Here is a 17,427-nt window from a genome sequence, read left to right on the forward strand (position 1 = left end):
ATTATCAGTAGGACCCTAAAATGCATTTATGTGATCAATCCTAATAATCACATATTAAAACAAAAATGGGTATAATCAATAGATAGATATTACATATCAGTAATTATTCTTATATGTTTTAAGTTAGGAATAGTGGGAACTCTCTTCTAAATCTTTGAATCTATTATTTTTCATGGCTTCCATAAAATGCCTTATGAACAAAATTGTTAATTAAATGATTTTCCATACTAACAAAGACAACATAAATATATGACATTTCACTATGGGTAGATTAAAAAATGACCAAGTATGATCTAATGACAGCTCTCAGAATATAAAACCTTGATAAACAAAAAAATCACTCTAATATAGAATATTATCCATATTAATATTGCTAAAACTATTAATATAAACCTAATTTATGGTTTAAGACATACTTAAGCTTTTGTTAGTAAATGCTAAGAATGAAAAATATATCAATACTAATTAGATTTAAAAATTTCTTCACATAAGTATATAAAATATTTCATATGTATGACAAACAGTAACCTGTTTTATAATCTGTAAGAATAATGTTCATTGGTTACCAAGACAGAAGAATGCATTGAGTGGGTGACACAGTGGTCTATAAAACATAAGAATAATGTTGTTAGGCATGTACACCAAAAGTACTCTCAAATGTAGGTTAGTGTGAGTATTAATAACAACTGAACACAAGAGCATGCACAGAAAGAGCTTTATATACACTTAAACAAAATAATAGATAAAAGTCCTCAGGATATATTAACTAATAAACAAGTACAATTTTAAGTTTAATAAAACAATACTGCCTCATGAAATTACTTAAATTAAAATCATATCTAAGAAAACAAATCGGCCATTAATCTGAAAATACAGAATAGCTTGAAATTTTAGAACTGATTTCAGAGTAAATTTAGTTAATCTAGAAATTAGTGAAGTTTAAAAAAGGTTACACTACATAATTAAAGGAATACTTACATTCTGACATTAATTCATAAAAAGAAACTCTGGACCTTGTGCTTGTGAGGCAGGTGGTGGCACCTGTTTATATTTTTAGAAATAGACTGGTGATTTAGCTCAGTGCCTGCTTTGCAAGTGCAAGGACCTGAGTTCGATCCCTGGTGCCACCACCTGCCTCACAAGCACAAGGTCCAGAGTTCAATACCCAGTACTCAAAAAATAAAAAAATAAAAAATAAAAAAAATTATAAACAGAAACTACATTCATAAATAACATTCTATTCTCCCCACCACACTAATTGGTCTTTAGACTTCTTACAATACAGTAAGACAAAATTTAAATGCAAAAGGTTATGCATGATATATTGGCTTCTTATTGAAAATACTGACCCCCCAACTCAACAAGTTCATAAAAATGGCTAAGAGATTATTTGTAACTAAAAGTTGTGTACCACTCCTCAAAGATAACAAAACAGTCTGTCAAGTTTCTTCAGTTTTAATTAGGTGACTGCAGCATACAAAGGTGATGGATTCAATAATTCTGTGGTTGTCCCGCTGTGCGTAAAATATAGAAAAGTAGCAGAGAAAATTCTCACCAATATGCAAAAGGAAGAGGAATTAAATAGTGTGGTGTTAAGGTCACTGTACTTAACCTATCTATTTAATATATGAAATAATGTTTACTCAAAATGTTTTGTCTTTATATTTATTTATAAGACTTAATAAACAAAGGAATTTTTAAGCTTTTTAAAAAACTAACTTTTAAGTATTTAAGAAATTATTTAACTTTTTACATACAGAAATCTGGAAGGGCAACTAAAGCAGTATGTTCATGAGCACAAAGAGTCGGTTTGGGAAAACAAGTTCCAGGATTCTTCTTTTGCCAACAGACTTATTTCTCTTCAACTCTTGGTTAGAAAAATAGCAGAGAATTACTGAACTTGTTAATAGGGTGAGAGAGTTGTTTTCAACTGGGCTAGTGCAGCATGAGGATTCAGTACAGATGTTTGCAATAACTTGCAGCTGTTGGGGGATGGATGTGCTTACTGGAATCACCGAGACCATTACAGGAGAACTGTGTAGAGTGCCTTAAAATATTTATTGTGTTGTGATATGAAAAGAAAATTAGAAGCTGGAAAATAGGGTAAAAATGTAACTGGCTTCTAATTCTGAGTCAGATTTTTAGTTGATGTCCATCAACACTGTTACTTATTCCTGAGTACAGCTATCCTCATACGGACTTGCTGAGTGGTAATGAAGTGAAACAACTGTCTTTAGTTTGATCTAACTTTGGTTTACTTCAATTTAAGTCAAAATACTATAATTTTAATATATACAGAACATCAGAAGGGAAAAGGATGAATTTAAAAACCATTACTTTTCTCAAGAAACATATCTACTGAGGACATACATAAAAAAAATGCAAAACAGAACACAACAAGCATTGCCTAACAGGATAGCAGGCATTCAGTGGAATCACGGCATTTCATTGAGTGCTCCAGTGTTGTTCTTTGAGGAACAGCCTGACTGCCCAGAGGTATCAAAACAAAGGGCCCTGCTGATGGTGCGGAACAATTCCTCCCCAGGTGGACATGAAGCTAGGGTGTACTAAAGCTTCTGGGCTTTGTTTTAGTAAGGAGCAATTTTTAAGAACAAATAAATATAAAATATGTTTAACATATAAATTTAGATGTTATGCTTTTGGTTCTTTATATAATCTTTAGTTAAATAAAAATATTATAGTCCATTCTGGTATAGAAGCACATCAGCTTTTCAAAATAAAACACAGTACTTGAAGAGGATGTTATATTAATCTGCCTTGCTTCCTCCTCTCCCTGCTTTGGTTTTTTGAGACAGGATTTTGCCTTGTAGTTCAAGCTGGTCTTGAACTCGCTAAGTAGCACAGGCTGGCCTCAAACCTGTGGCGATCCTCCTGCCTCAGCCTTCTGGGTGTTGCATTTACAGGCATGCATCATCATGCCCAGTTGGCCTGTATATTTGTAGAGCCCTCTTTTAATATAACTTTATTTATTGAGAGTAAGAATGAAGGAGAGAACAGTGAAAAGAGCACTACTCACTATTCTATAATGGAAGACAATTTGACATCTAGACCTTGATTTGGGACAATAAAGTTGTGTGATACTCTGTAATTTTTTGAGCCTAAATTTCTCCATCTGTAAAATAAGGGGATGAAGTCTCAAAAATCTAATGTGAAACTATACACCTTATTCAAGAACTTGAAAATGCTTTACACTTCAAAAGAAGTGTTATTTGAAGTAAATGTTATTTTCAATGTACTGTTGAAAAACTTTGTAAAAAGCGAGATTAATAAAGCTAAAATTAATGGCTAAATTGTGAAAAGTATCTAATTCTCCTGATAGCAGATTCCACACTTGATTATCAGTTTCATCAAGTTTTTTACCAATAAGTAAAAATAACGCTTGACATTCTCTATGTAAGAGAACTTGTTCAATTCAGCTCACTAGTGAAACATTTAAAATTTAAATGACTGTAACACTAAGCCTCCCCAGTAAAATTCTGTTATTGACACTTAGGAACCTGAAGACTCATCAAAATAAAGAAAGCAAAAAAAAAAGTGTATAATTATCTAATATAGATCACAACTGTTGACAAAAGATAAAGAGCCAAGTGTGGTGGCTCATGCCTGTAATCCCAGCACTCAGGAGGCTGAGGCAGGAGATTTCCAAGAGTTCAAGCCCAGCCTGGGCTACATACTGTGTTCAAGGCCAGCCTGCTTTCTAAAGCAAGACCCTGTCCAAAAAAAAGAAAGAAAGAAAGAAAGAAAGGACAAATAATAAAAATTCTGTTTCCCACCAGTAATTTCTTCTGAAAGGGGCAGTTATTTATATATATTAATAATATAGTATTCTCATATTTTAAAAAAGCAGGGTCCAGTTGGCATAAGAAAAGCCTTTATGAACAAAACCTCAGTAGCACAGGAACTAGCACAAAGAATCAACAAATGGGATCCCATCTTATTAAAAGGCTTCTGCACTGCAAGAGAAACCAAAAGAGCTAAGAGACAACCTAAAATGTGGGAAAAAATTATTATCAGCTGTTCCTCAGACAAAAGACTACTATCTAGAATATATAAAGAACTTTAAAAACTCAAGCCCCCAAATATAAAAACCCAATTCAAAAATGGGTATCTGAAATGAACAGACATTTCTCAGACAAAGAAGTAAAAGCAGCAAATAAACTATAAAAAAAATGTTCAACATAACTGGTCATTCAAGAGATGCAGATGAAAACAACACTGAGACTCTACCTCACCCCAGAAAGAAAGGCTGCTATCATAAAATCAACCAATAACAAATGCTGTCAGGGTTGTGGGGAGAAAAGAACTCTTCTGCATTGTTGGTGGGAGTGCAGACTGGTGCAACCACTGTGGAAATCTATAAGGAGATACCTCAAAAAACTAGGACTAGAGGTCCCATTTGACCTAGCTACTCCTCTGCTGGGTATCTTCCCAAAAGATTTAAAAGAATCACACCACAGTGACATATGAGCACCCATGTTTATGGTGACACAGCTCATCATAGCTAAAACTTGGAAACAGCCCAATTATCCATCAACTGGAGACTGGATAATGAAGATGTGGGTTTTTAAAAAATATATTATGGAATATTACTCAGCCATAAAGAATGAGAAACTAGAGACATTTATAGCTAAATGGATGCATACTGAGGCCATACTCAAGTGAAATAATTAGGACACATGTGTAAATACCTAATTGTTTCTCTGGTATGAATAATTAGAAGTATAAATACAGGTCAAAATGAATAATTGATAATGTGAAATAGGAAAAAAAGGCCTAAACAAGTAGGGGAAGTGAGAGGGATAGGGGAAAGGAAACAAGGGAAAAGAAAAAATATGAGAAAAGGAAAAAAATGGAAACAAAGTCGTTGTTAAAAGGAAGGGAGAGGTGTGAAGGAAGGGCATGAGAATGGGAAAAAATAAGAACCAAGATACATCATGAAAAGATACAAGATGCCAATGATGAATGTACCTGTATTATATACCTAAAATGTACCAATAAACTTAATGGGGGAAAAAGAAAAAAATTAAAATTAAAGACAAAACACTCAGGGTCTACAACATTTCCATAACTCACTGGGCCCTTTGTGTTTTCAAAAAGATCAGTAATTGTGTTTGTGTGGTACTAGGGATTGAACCCAAGGACACACATAAACTAGGCAATTTTTAGACAGGACTCAGTAAGTTTCTCAGGCTAGCCTTGAACTTGCAAACCTCTTGCCTCAGCCACCTAAGCATGAGCAGCTGGGATTACAGTCACGTGCCACTGTGAAGAGCCTGTAAAATTATTTTTAATCCCTCATCAATGTGAAATAGCATTTTTCAGAAATGTTTAAATGTCAATAGAAGCAGGAGTCCTTTGAGCAGGAATAACTCATGTGATCAGCCCAAAACAATGTGTGAACGCTTCCTTTCCTGTCTTCCCTTCCTTTCCCCTCTCCCGCTTCATTCCTTCATCCTTTCTTTTCCTGCTGGGAACCAAACCCAGGGCCTCATGTGTGCTAGGTAAGCATTCTACTACTGAGCTACACCCCTACCCTGTTGTACATACTTTATAGAGATAATTAAATATCTGTCTGGGGAGGAGGAGAGGATGAGCACTAAATAATAAAATGATTACAGATATATTAAAAGCAGAATAGTTCAGTGGGTGTCAGCTCAGCAGTAGATCCTTGCCTAACATTGCCTCAAGGCCCTGGGTTTGATTTCCCAGCACAAAAAGAAGAAAAAGGAGTGAAATCTTCATCTAATTACTTAGACATTCTCACAGTGTTCTATGCACATACCTTTCTTATTACTTCATTTCTAATTTCTGTATTCTAACAAAAAGAAGCTTGTTTCAGAAAAATATTCTCAAAATTAGAAAAGACTTAAGAATCCTTAGAAGACAAAATGACTTACCTGAATCTGGAGATAGCAAATAAAAGTATAATATTAAAGCAGATTAAATATGCATACATTATACAAAAGTGCATAAGTTATCTTAATGATATGCAAACATGCATACATCTTTTAAGTTAAACAGAAACATTTCAATAATTTTATTAGGATATTGAGCTGTGATTTTTTTTCCTTATTTTCCAAATTTCTGAGCAGTGAGTCTATCCTTTCAAAAAAATTTTTTTAATTGGTCAAATAGTTGTCTGTTAGTGGTTCAAATCACTTGATAAGAATTCTATGGAAATATGTTTACCTCATAAGAACTACCAAAATAAAGTTGCCTCTGAGAACCAAGAAATAATTTTTTTAAACCCCCCAAATTTTTTAAAACTCTAAGTTAAAAAATGTAAGAACTTTAAAATTATGGATATGGTTTAAGAAATCTATTTCATCGTTTTTTAGTCTGTCATCTATGAGCAAGTGTAAAAAAGTATTTTACTGAGTTCTAAAACAACACATCTAACTTTGGAGCTTCCAATCAAATATTGCACAGTAGCTTTTCTGAATTACAGGAAGAACTTAAAATATTTAACTCCATTACTTCTTAAAATACATACAGAGTCTGAAAAAAAATATATATATATACACTTCAGGAAAAGAAAAATAGTACGATGTCTTTGCAATAGATGGTGTTACTCTCATATGGGGGACTCTAGAGGATGTTGTATATCGCAGAAAACACACTACACCACCGACCCTCAGAGAAGAAACTGAAAATACATGTGCAGCAATCTCAGTGACCAAGGTTACTAAGGAGCAGTTCGTCATACTAATAAATATCTGGAAGCTAACAGCCACCACTTTAAGCACGGCGTGCAGCTGTAGGGGCCATAAGTAACTTGTATTAATTTCATGATGTCTCAATCAATTTACTATTAAAATATTTGTACAAGTTTTTCTTTTCCTGAAGTGTGTATAATACCTTTTTTTGGCAGTCTCAGTATCGGCACATTCCCCCCACCCCCATTTTTATCTTTCTCCCAGCTATCTCTTCAACAGGGACAAAAATGGGGCTTTACTTCTCTAGTACTATTAATAGGCAAATGATTCATACTGGATACAATGTTTTAACACGGTTCCTAAAGTAGGTTTGTTACTATAAAAGTTTTTCCAACCATGTGTAAGAAAGGGGAAAATCACAAAAGGATTAATTTTTCCAGAAGTAGGAACTGTATAAAAAACATTTCACTATCAATTTAGTGATATGTTAGAGCAGAGAGCAAAATGCATATGTCAGAAATTCTTAACTACAACGGACTTGCATCTTTTCTTAGTAAATGAACATGTACGGGATTACAATTTATTTCAGTCTGACATAGTGTTTGACAGTTTAAGAGTAAAAGGAACAAACCAAAAAACGATGGGTTATATTATGTAAAGAACAGATATCTTAAATTTACACAATTAGCATTGGTTGAAAAATTAAACACTTGGACTCCTTTAACTTATCCATTGCAACACTTGTGCGCAATTAAATGCCTGTCAAATGTTATGAACTGATGTAGGGGTCCTGGATTTTCTGCATCAAATACAATACCTTATAAGGAAAATAAGAGAACTTTTGTGGAGAGGAGGTGTAAAACAAGCAGATGTCTTTCTATTAGGCAATATCTTGTGTCGTTGCTTTTTGCTTTTTTTTTTTTTTAGTACTGGGGATTGAACTCGGGTTCTTGCGCTTGGAAGGCAGGCCACGGAACCACTGAGCTAAACCCCCGGCTTGTGTTGTTGTTTTTTAAGAGCACATTTAAACCTAAGTATAAAAAGGAATAAACTTGTTTTCTCCTGTTATAATATTTCAAGAGTTTATGTTGAAAATAAAATTTTCACTAAACCAGTTTACAAAGTTTGTTTGTTTGTTTATTTATTTATTTATTGGTGCTGGGGATTGAACTCTGGTCCTTGTGCTTGTAAGGCAGGCCACTGAAGTGCTGAGCTAAATCCCCAGCCCATTCTTTTTTTTTTTTACAAAGTTTAAAATAATCAAATATTCACATCCATTTTAATAAGGACAGGCTCATTTTAGTAAGGATAAAGTACATTTTCCAGATAACTATAGATAAAAATGTTTAAAATGGCACTTAAAACAGAATTTTTGTGTTTCAAATTAACTCACTTTTTCCAGGGGTAAATGTATTTTTACTCTGCCAGGTGAAAAAGGTAAGAAAAATGAAAAGGCAAATAAAATGACAGGAATCAGATATTTGTTGTACAGACAGAAACACCAACTCAAAAAAACTTAATGAGGGTCTCTACTATCTTAGAGAAACAAAAACCACCCACCACAATGGAATTCAAGCTCAGAAATATTTATTTTTAAAAACATGCAAAGAACACATCTGTGCTCTACATGTTAAATAATTCTTGCTGTTAAGCAGGAAATAATTTTTACAAAAGCTTACTGTAGAATCAAGTCTATCCAGTCAAGGTTCATGCTGTTTTTCACTCTTGTCTTGCTAGGGATTTAGCTCCATTGAGCCACACCTACCTTATAAGTACAAGGTCCTGAGTTCAATCCCCAGTACCAGGGAAAAGGAAGAAAGGGTCTTATTTAAAAATGATTTGACTTATTAAATGGGTAAAGTGGGCACAGACTGGGGATAGTGCTCAGGATCAATTAAACACACAGAGGGTAATCACATTTGTAGCAAGGAATGACCCTGTTTTATCCTTAAATATATTCCAAAGAGAAAAAAGGTGTAATTACAAATAAGATTTAATAACAGATATTAGACTAACTCTTACATGTAACCTAGTTTCAGAAGGTCTTACATGGAAGACAAATTTCCATGGGAAATATATTCACATTTCACACACACACACACACACAAAAGTGTAATCCCTCGGGCTGGGGATTTAGCTCAGTGGTTCGGTGGCCTGCCTTGCAAGCACAAGGGCCCGAGTTCAATCCCTGGTAACCCCCCAAAAAACTGTAATCCCTCATAATTTCCCACAAAAAGTTCATTTGAGCAATAATCTATTGCATGCAAGTAATTATAAAATATATTAAAAGATTAGGGACATATTTTATATATATAATATTGTGTTTAAAATAGCACAGCAACAGGGTGTGGTGGCACATGCCTGTAATCCCAGCACTCCGAGGTTGAGGCAGGAGGACACTGTTTGAGACCAGCCCCGGCTACCTAGTGAGTTCAAGGTCAGTCTCAACTACACAGAGACCCTGTCTCAAAAAACAAAAAACAACAACAACAAAAAAATCAAACAACAATAAAAATAGCATAGCAATGCAGGGCACAGTCCAGTTAGCTAAATGGTAAAAAGACAGTCAATTGTGCCCAGAAATAATCTCATCCCTATATATAAGAAGTCATCAAAAATAACTTACTCATCTTTTTATAAAATTTATACTATATCATGTTGATAAGTAATGCTGAGTGATGAATATCCTCAAATTATGCTGAGACAAAGAAGTTTTGAATATATTTCACTTGGCTAAAGTACATTTGTCATCAGAAAAGAAATTCTGAATAAAAACTGTTTTCAAACAAGTGCTTATTCATCACATCCATATCAAAAGTGAAGCAATTCTGCCTGGTGCAAGAGGTGATTCACAGTGCAATAATTACCTTACTTGAAAATGAAATATAGAAATGATAAACTTTTAAAACTACTAACAGTGCACTCCTGGGCTACACAGTGAGCTCAGGGCCAGTCTGCTCTATACAAAGAGTCTCAGTCTCAAAACAAAACAAAACAAAAATACTATTGTATAGCTGACTCTTCAGAACTATAAAAAAAGATTTTTCCTCAACAAGGCATCAAAGCAAAGAAGAACTAGTCCCATTTCAGTCTTTAGAGAATGACCCATATGATGGAATAGGGAAATTCTAAAGACGACCTATCAGAAATATCTTAAAAAACAAAACAGGAAGAGATGAAAATCAACCATGGGAGAAAAAAATAAATGCAATATAAAGCTTGAAGGATTTAGCATGGACTTATGAGATAAATTTGTATGGAGAAGAAATTCTAAACCGTGAGTAAAAGGAAGCTGGAAGATGCTGAGATGATAGACGTTTATGTAAAGAAGCCATTTTCAGATTTTTTTTCTAGGGAGGTGGAAAATTAAAATCCATCCTCATACATCAGCGCTGAAAAATATCAAGGGTATGAGTCCAACTGAGGAGGAAAGAAACCCTGTATTTCTGAAAATTAAAGTTCAGATAAGCACAATAGGCCATGATAACATATTACAATCACATTTTATTGCAGTCTGCTAAAATGAAGGTATACAATAACCTAAACGCATCACTTTAAACTCCTTTCCGTGCAAAAAAGTCAACGATGGTGTAAAGGGGACATACTAGTTTTGAACAAAGTAACCTTTAGCAGAACACTTTAGGAAAATCTTCAACTTTCCTTTAAACTTTGCCTTTTAAGTAACCTCTCGAAACCATTCGATGTCACCAATGTAACACAAACTGACCAACGTTCACTTACAAAGCTGCTTTTTAAAATGGCAGTCCTTTCTCTTTGGCTAATCTTACTACATTCTACCAGATGGTTTGTTTCAATTGTCCCCTAAAAGAAAAATAAAAAATTACATTAAGAAGATTCAGTATGAGCACAGGCTGCATAAAATTCTAACTAAAAGGTAACACACATTTTCCAATCCTTGCACCGCCTGCAGTCATTAATAACCAGCCTGCTAGCTGTTTACACAGCTCAGCCTACTCCTACAGAAAAGTGCAGTGGAAGGTCCTCAGTATAGGTTGTCGGTGTTGGTGCTTCGAGGGGTCTTGATCTTGTCAATGTTCTTGAGGATTACATCATGCAAGGTAGCATACTGGTTCCGGACGTGCAGCAAGATCTGGCGCACACTCAGATACTCATTTTCGTCGACCTCTGCTATGGTGCGGAGATAATCTTCCACCTGCGGGTACTTCACTATCTTGGACACCAACTTGGCCCGGGTATTATAGTAGGTGGAGAAGCGGCGTAGATAGGAGGTCGCAGTGCTCTCCACGGTCCATAGCTGGTCCACGGTGTCCTCCTGGATAGACACTCCAAAGTTATTGCCGTCCTCCACTTTCGGAATGAGCAGCTGCACCCACATCCGCACTGTGTTGCACTTCTCTCTCAGCAGCTCAATCTCAGGCTTAACCCGCTCAATCAACTCCACCAGATGCTGGTTGCTCCGCAACAGGCATCCCTCTCGGCTAGGCAGTGCAGGTACTTTGCGCGGGGCCTGGGTCTGGAGAGGTGGCAAATCCCGATTGGGCCCATCTCCTGCCGTGTCTGGGGTGGCCAGGGGCTCTGGAGCCGGCACTGAACGGATTCGGGACAAATCCTGCAGCCAGAGCTCCTGGACCTGGCTATCCAGCTCCGACAGCTTCTGAGGGAAGAAGGTTGATACCAGCTCCTCGGCCTCCTGGGCAATACGGGCCCGAAACGAGTCTACCTTGCCTTGCATATCCTGCTGTAGCTTCAGAGGGGAAGCCATGACTTCCAAAGGCGTTGAGGTTGGGGCAGGAACCAGCTGGGGCTCTCCTTTGGCAGGCCGGATTTAGGCCTTGACTACCACCGCCAACTCCCAACAGACCCACCGGAAGTGACGTTTGGAGGCGGAGTCCCAGCTGCCTCTGCCGACCACGCCCTTGCGGGGACCTTGGGTAGGCTGTAGGGTGTCCTTGCTGACCAAGTCACTGTGGAACCACGAGTCAGTGAGACCCCCACAGGATCTGTTTTCCAGAGTCAGCACTCCCCTACCCATTTCCCTACTTGGGGGAAAGCCGGAACACAAAGGGCATTTCCAAAGAATGCCCTTAGGCCTAGATAAATTGCTCTACTTTCACGGGAGCTTAAAGAAATTCATAATCCCTGCACTCAGCATACACAATCTCTTGGAAAATGTACTTTACCAAATGGGCTGTCCAGTAACAAGGCTCACTTCTGGGGAGACCTAAGTCCCATCTTTGTAGGTAATCTGGGTTTATCCATGCTTTCTCCTTAACTCGGAAGTGGTATTTAAATCAATAACAAACTTCCAAGGTTTTCTTCTATGGCTTACAATTTTTAGCTTAAATTACAAAAATTATTATATTGTTCTTCTTTAAACTCATCTTTTTTGGGTTGGAAGTGTAGTGCAGTGTAAAAGTAGATGAGCGAGGCCCTGGGTTTAATCTCCAGCCTCAAACAACAAAAACTCACTTTTTGGGGATAATTAACGAAATTTGAATCAGGTGATAGATTAACGTATCAAGATCATGTTTCCTGAATTTGATAACTGCACTGTAGTTCTTTGCACTATAATATCTTTGTTTTTAGGTGATAAACACTGCTGTATTAAATAAAAAGATGATATTAGTCTGCTCTCACATGGTACAGAACAATTGTGTGTATGTTTGTCCATGTGTAAAGAAAGACTGATGGCAAATGCTAAAACTCTAGTCTGAATAAAGAATGTATAGGTTAATATTATTCTTACAGTTTTTCTTTAAACTGGAAACTACAAGTACTTCAAAATAAAAAGTTTTTTAAAACCTTTTTTCCCTAAAGTTTTGTGGAATTATAAAGACAACTTCTGTAATGTCAAATTTCAGACTGCTTACTTATATTCCTTTTTCTTTTCCTGAAATACTTTTCTTGTGGTCTACACAATACCACAAATAAAGTCCATGACTTTTCTACTAAATTAAAGTTAATTCAAAAAGGTTATTCTGAAGATGCTAGTGTTGTTCATTTTGTATACAGTTGTCACCTCAGACTAAACTCCTTCAAGGCCAAAAAAAAAAAAAAAAAAAGTCTTAATGTTTCCAAAGTATGTCATTGTAATGCCTGGCATGAATTAGTGCTCAATATATGTCTAATGACCTGGAATTAGTGAGATTTTTGGCTAACCATAACTTCACATGAACTAGCACTTGTATTGATATAGATGAAGGGAAGTGAATGACACAGGCCTTGTGATGTACAGCTAAGACACTGCTCAGGGATACAGGAACACAATTTTGTGACACAGAGATGGTTGATCTAGTAATCCAGACAGCTACTAAGTGACTAACACATAAGTGGTATGGTATGTGCAGCATAGATATAGTGAGACAGTATGAAATTTCATGCAGTCGGAACCATGCTGTTTACAGATGTATGGATTGATTTGTCCTTTACAGATCTTCACTTCTGAAATCATGCCCTGTGAAGAAGCATGTGTGAATTCCATTTACAGAACTGTTATAAAGCTATTGTGTTAACTATTGGATATAATGTAAACTGAGATTTAACCCTTCAAAATACATTTTTTTAGCTAATTTCTCTGTATTAACGTTAGGGAAAATATAATCAATGGGTTTAATCTAGATAATCTTAGGGGTCTAGTAGATGGTGATTATTTATTCCCTTATACAGTGGACTCTCACATTATGACCAGCCAACATACAAACAACTTGGCTTACTTAGGTATATATTCATCTGCCTCTTCTAATCTATAGCATGTACCCAGGTAAACATCCAGATCTCAGTTGTACTGACTTAGTTGCAACCAGCTTCCCAGGAACTAATCAAGATTGGAAATCAAGGATCCACTGTATATACAGAATTCTTCATCTCTGGGTTGTATTGGATCTTAAGTTACCTAACTCAATGGACTCATATGCCACTTAGGAATACCCTCTGGTACCATAAAATGCTTAGTTTTACCATGTAATTACTCAGAACCCTGCAGAGCCAATTTCTAGGGTTGACAAATATAGTGCTTCCCTTCCTTCATTCTTTCTCCTACACTGCTGCAAGTAAGGGCAAAGAAACAAAACATGTAGAAGTGATTGCTGTAGGCTCTTTTTGTCAATTGCAGTTTGTCACTTGAATTCTCTAGGGCTCAAATCTAATATGTGCATGAACACCTTTAAATGACAAAGAGTGGAAATATATCTCTGGGTAAGGCAATGGAGTTAGCCTGCCAAATTGAAATCCTGACTTTGCTAATTTAGTAGTTGAGTGACCCTGGCTAAATTGTTTAATGTCTCTTTGCTCATTTTCCTCATCTATAAGATAAGCATTATAAAAATGGCTACGTCATAAAATTGTGTTGAGAACAGTTTAGTTAATACACATAACAATGTGCTGCAGCGTCTTGAACAGTTAATTGCTAATACATATTAACTGCTACTGCAGAAGGTCTCTGTATCAGCTTTCCAAAATCTCCCTTCACCTTTTAGAGAACTCTGAGTTACATACAAACTAACCAAGAAACAATTTTTTTATTGTTATGGCTTGGCTTGTGTCTAGATGTGTGTGTGTGTGTGTGTGTATGTGTGTGTGTGTGTGTGTGTGGACCACCCATTGTTCCAGCAGACTTTCTTGAAGAAACTCTTTACCTCATTAAGTTCAGAAACCTTCCCTGATAAACCTCCTCTTCCCCAAGGAAGTTAGTTAATGTTCCTAGCACAAGTACCTCATAAAGCTGTTGAAAGGACTAAGTGAAATAATTTATATAAAACAGCTAAGACAGTAAATGCTTCATAAACAGTAGTTTTATGTGTAATCTCAGGATATTCTCCATTATATCTTTTTTATAGTTCCTATCAAAGAATTATACTTTTGAATTTACAAATTCACTTTTCTTTGCTATTATAAATTCCTTGAGAACAAGGATTGTACCTTATTTGTTTTAATACATTTATGGCAGCACAGCTTCACTTACACAATCAGGGCACTGTACTTACATATTTATGGTGGCACGGTGTCTGGTAAGAGGAAATGTTAAATGAAAATTTACTAAATGAATAAGCAATAGAGTAAAATAGGATAAAATTTTATCAGCAGTACTCCACTAGCAGAAGAATGGGGCTTTCAAGCAATGTTTTTTTGTTTGTTGGTTTGTTGTTTTGTTTTGTGGTGTGGATTGAACCCAGAACCTTTGTACTGAGCTGCAACCCCATCCCTTTTTTCATTTTGAGAGAGGGTCTCACTAAGTTACCCAGGTTGGGCTTCAATTCACAATCCTCCTGTGTCAGCCTTCCAGAATGCTTATAAGTTTATAGTACCATACCTAGCTTCTTCATTATTTCCCTGAAAAACTGCTAGATTATGCTACATCATATAAAAACTCCATTTTGGAGATCTAACAGCAGTCTTTAGGACTGAACTTTCTGGGGCTTTCTATGGGAAAAGTAAGAAATTCTTCCCTCCCTCATCAACAGCATGCATTTTCACATTTTTGCTCTAGTAGTATACCAGAATTCTACTAGTTACAGTATTATTACTTAGTTCTGAAAAATAACTTACTTAAATAACTTGAGTTTGTCTGTAGAACAGTAGTCATGCAGTACTACATGTTTATGCAAAGTGAACATACTGGGGAGTGTCAGAGAGAGGTATACACACAGAATGTGGGTGATGCTAGCTATGACTCTTGCTCCTACTGTTTATTTATAGCTTTTTATTAGTATGAGATTTGTTTTACTTGGCATAAATACAAGACTTCGACTGAGAGAGGAAGATGTAAAAAAGTGCCTACGCATAAAACTTCTACAGCTGAGTAATAATCTGTAAGTCGGTGCTATATCAACAGGCTCCCCAGGGGCTGGAAACCACTGGAGAATTGCAGATTTCATGAGCTGCAGACTTTACTGTAAAGTAGTGATTAACCAAATATTTTATTCCTCTAAACATGTTGTAAATGTATAAATGCTAAATTTACTAGTTGGAGATAAATTTTTAGATTAAGAGATTTTTAATCTCTTTCAAAATTGTTCACCAACAACAGAATAGTCAAAAGCAAATTTTAGGTATACAGTACAGTGACATTCATTACTGGGATCTTGTACCTTTACATGACAGGTCTTGGTTGTCATTTTTTCCCCTTGTCCCTCCCCTCCCTTCACCCCTCCTCCCCTCCCCTTTTACAAACACTACTGTATACCTAAAATGCACCAATAAACTCAATGAGAAAAAAAGAAGAGTAGATGAGTTATCTCCATGGATCACAGACTCTGCGAGGTGCTGAACCACTGGCAGGCTGAGCGGGGGCAAAGACAACAACGTATCAGTCAGTGGCTCTCACTGCCTTAATGTGGTGCTGCCCACAGAAAGGGGCAGCGTGTAAAGACGATGGAAAAGCCGGGCGGGCATCTTCACTTTGGTCATCTATCTCTCCTTTAATCTTAACCTTCAGCACAAGACAGATAAATCTCATGCCTTCTGCAGTCCACAAATGTTCACTGGAATTCTTTCGGTTGAGGAAATACCTGTATGGATTCGTAATCCACCCTTGTAACAAAGCAAGAGGTCCAAGCTCCTCTGGCACAAAAGATAACGACAACATCACTGATTTTGTTTGTTTACATTTGCATTTCTCCAAGGCAAAAAGAACTGATTAAAGTGCTTTTCTATTTGTAAAAAAAGAGCAAATTTTAAAGGACAAGCCAAAGCATTTACATGTTTCAAACAGAAAAAAAGTTAATTTCTCAATGTTCATTTAAAATTACTCTGGCCTCTTTAATTTTTCTTAACACTTATCACAAACTGATATTTTATTACATATTTATTTGTATATTTGTTTCGTGTGTCTCTCTGAAGGAACAGGGGTTGTTTTTGTCCCCTGCTAAATTCTTTGCTATTCAATAAATATCTTGTTGGCTGAATGACATTAAAAATTAATTAAATTTGACTGAATAATAATTATGTAAGGATAACTGCAGGTGAAGGAGGATTTCTTAAATATACAAAAGTAATGCAATTATTCAAAAAAGTCACAAATAGTATGACTAAAGTTTTTAAATAAAATCAGTTCTTATAAGGTTTAAGAAAAGAAATCTTTTATGCTCTGAACTTTTCTCACATTTACATATTCTTTTAAAGAGCAACAAAAAAAGCACTGCTAGTTTAAAAATTTAGAAGGTTCTGATACTTAATGCTACCATTTATCTTCTTAAGAGGAAGGTGTTTGTTTGAAAATAAAGATTCACATTTTTGGTAAATGGAAAATATGCCTTCCTTACTTTATTTTTTAAAACCAGGTCAACAGTACAAAACTGAATTAAAATTGAAAAGCCAAAAACAATTTATTTTGGACTTCTGTGGTTCTTTTAAGTAGTTTAGCTCATCCTATATTTTCTCTGCAAAACTACATTCATCTTAGAAGGTACTAGCTTTCAAAAAGTAATCTAAAAGGATAGTAGCTTTCTAATAACCAGCAACCATAAACACAGAGAAATGTGGCTATTTCTTTCAGTATGATAGAATATTATATATATTTATATATTTTACCCTGCCAAAGAATAGAATTTGTAAATAAAAAGCAGACCCCCAAATCCTTAGTTTTAAGTGAAGCCACTTCGTCAGAACAGACTTGACTGTTTTATAATCTGAATTCAAATTATCTAATTTCTGTATCTTCTTAGTAATCGGTGAACTCAAAAAATGTCAGGTAATAAGCTTCATCTGAAAATTCAAAACAAAGAATCACACCTTGTGTAGTTACATCTATTAACGATTACTAAGCCCATGC

The 17,427-nt window shown here is 35.7% G+C and overlaps 2 protein-coding genes across 4 annotated transcripts in view; both read right to left on the minus strand.

The window, feature by feature from the left end:
- The window catches only part of Atf6 (activating transcription factor 6), a 204,911-nt gene that overhangs the window by 71,177 nt on the left and 116,307 nt on the right, over window positions 1-17,427 (minus strand). The window lies entirely within an intron of this gene.
- LOC104857224 (proteasome activator complex subunit 3-like) lies at window positions 10,196-11,543 on the minus strand. The gene has a single exon (XM_033765684.1). The coding sequence runs from the start codon at window positions 11,419-11,421 to the stop codon at window positions 10,681-10,683; it is 741 nt and encodes a 246-aa protein (XP_033621575.1). The 5' UTR covers window positions 11,422-11,543; the 3' UTR covers window positions 10,196-10,680.

This window comes from Fukomys damarensis, unplaced genomic scaffold (assembly GCF_012274545.1).
Source record: "Fukomys damarensis isolate Sample0158 unplaced genomic scaffold, DMR_v1.0_HiC HiC_scaffold_19, whole genome shotgun sequence".
Lineage (NCBI taxonomy): Eukaryota > Metazoa > Chordata > Mammalia > Rodentia > Bathyergidae > Fukomys > Fukomys damarensis.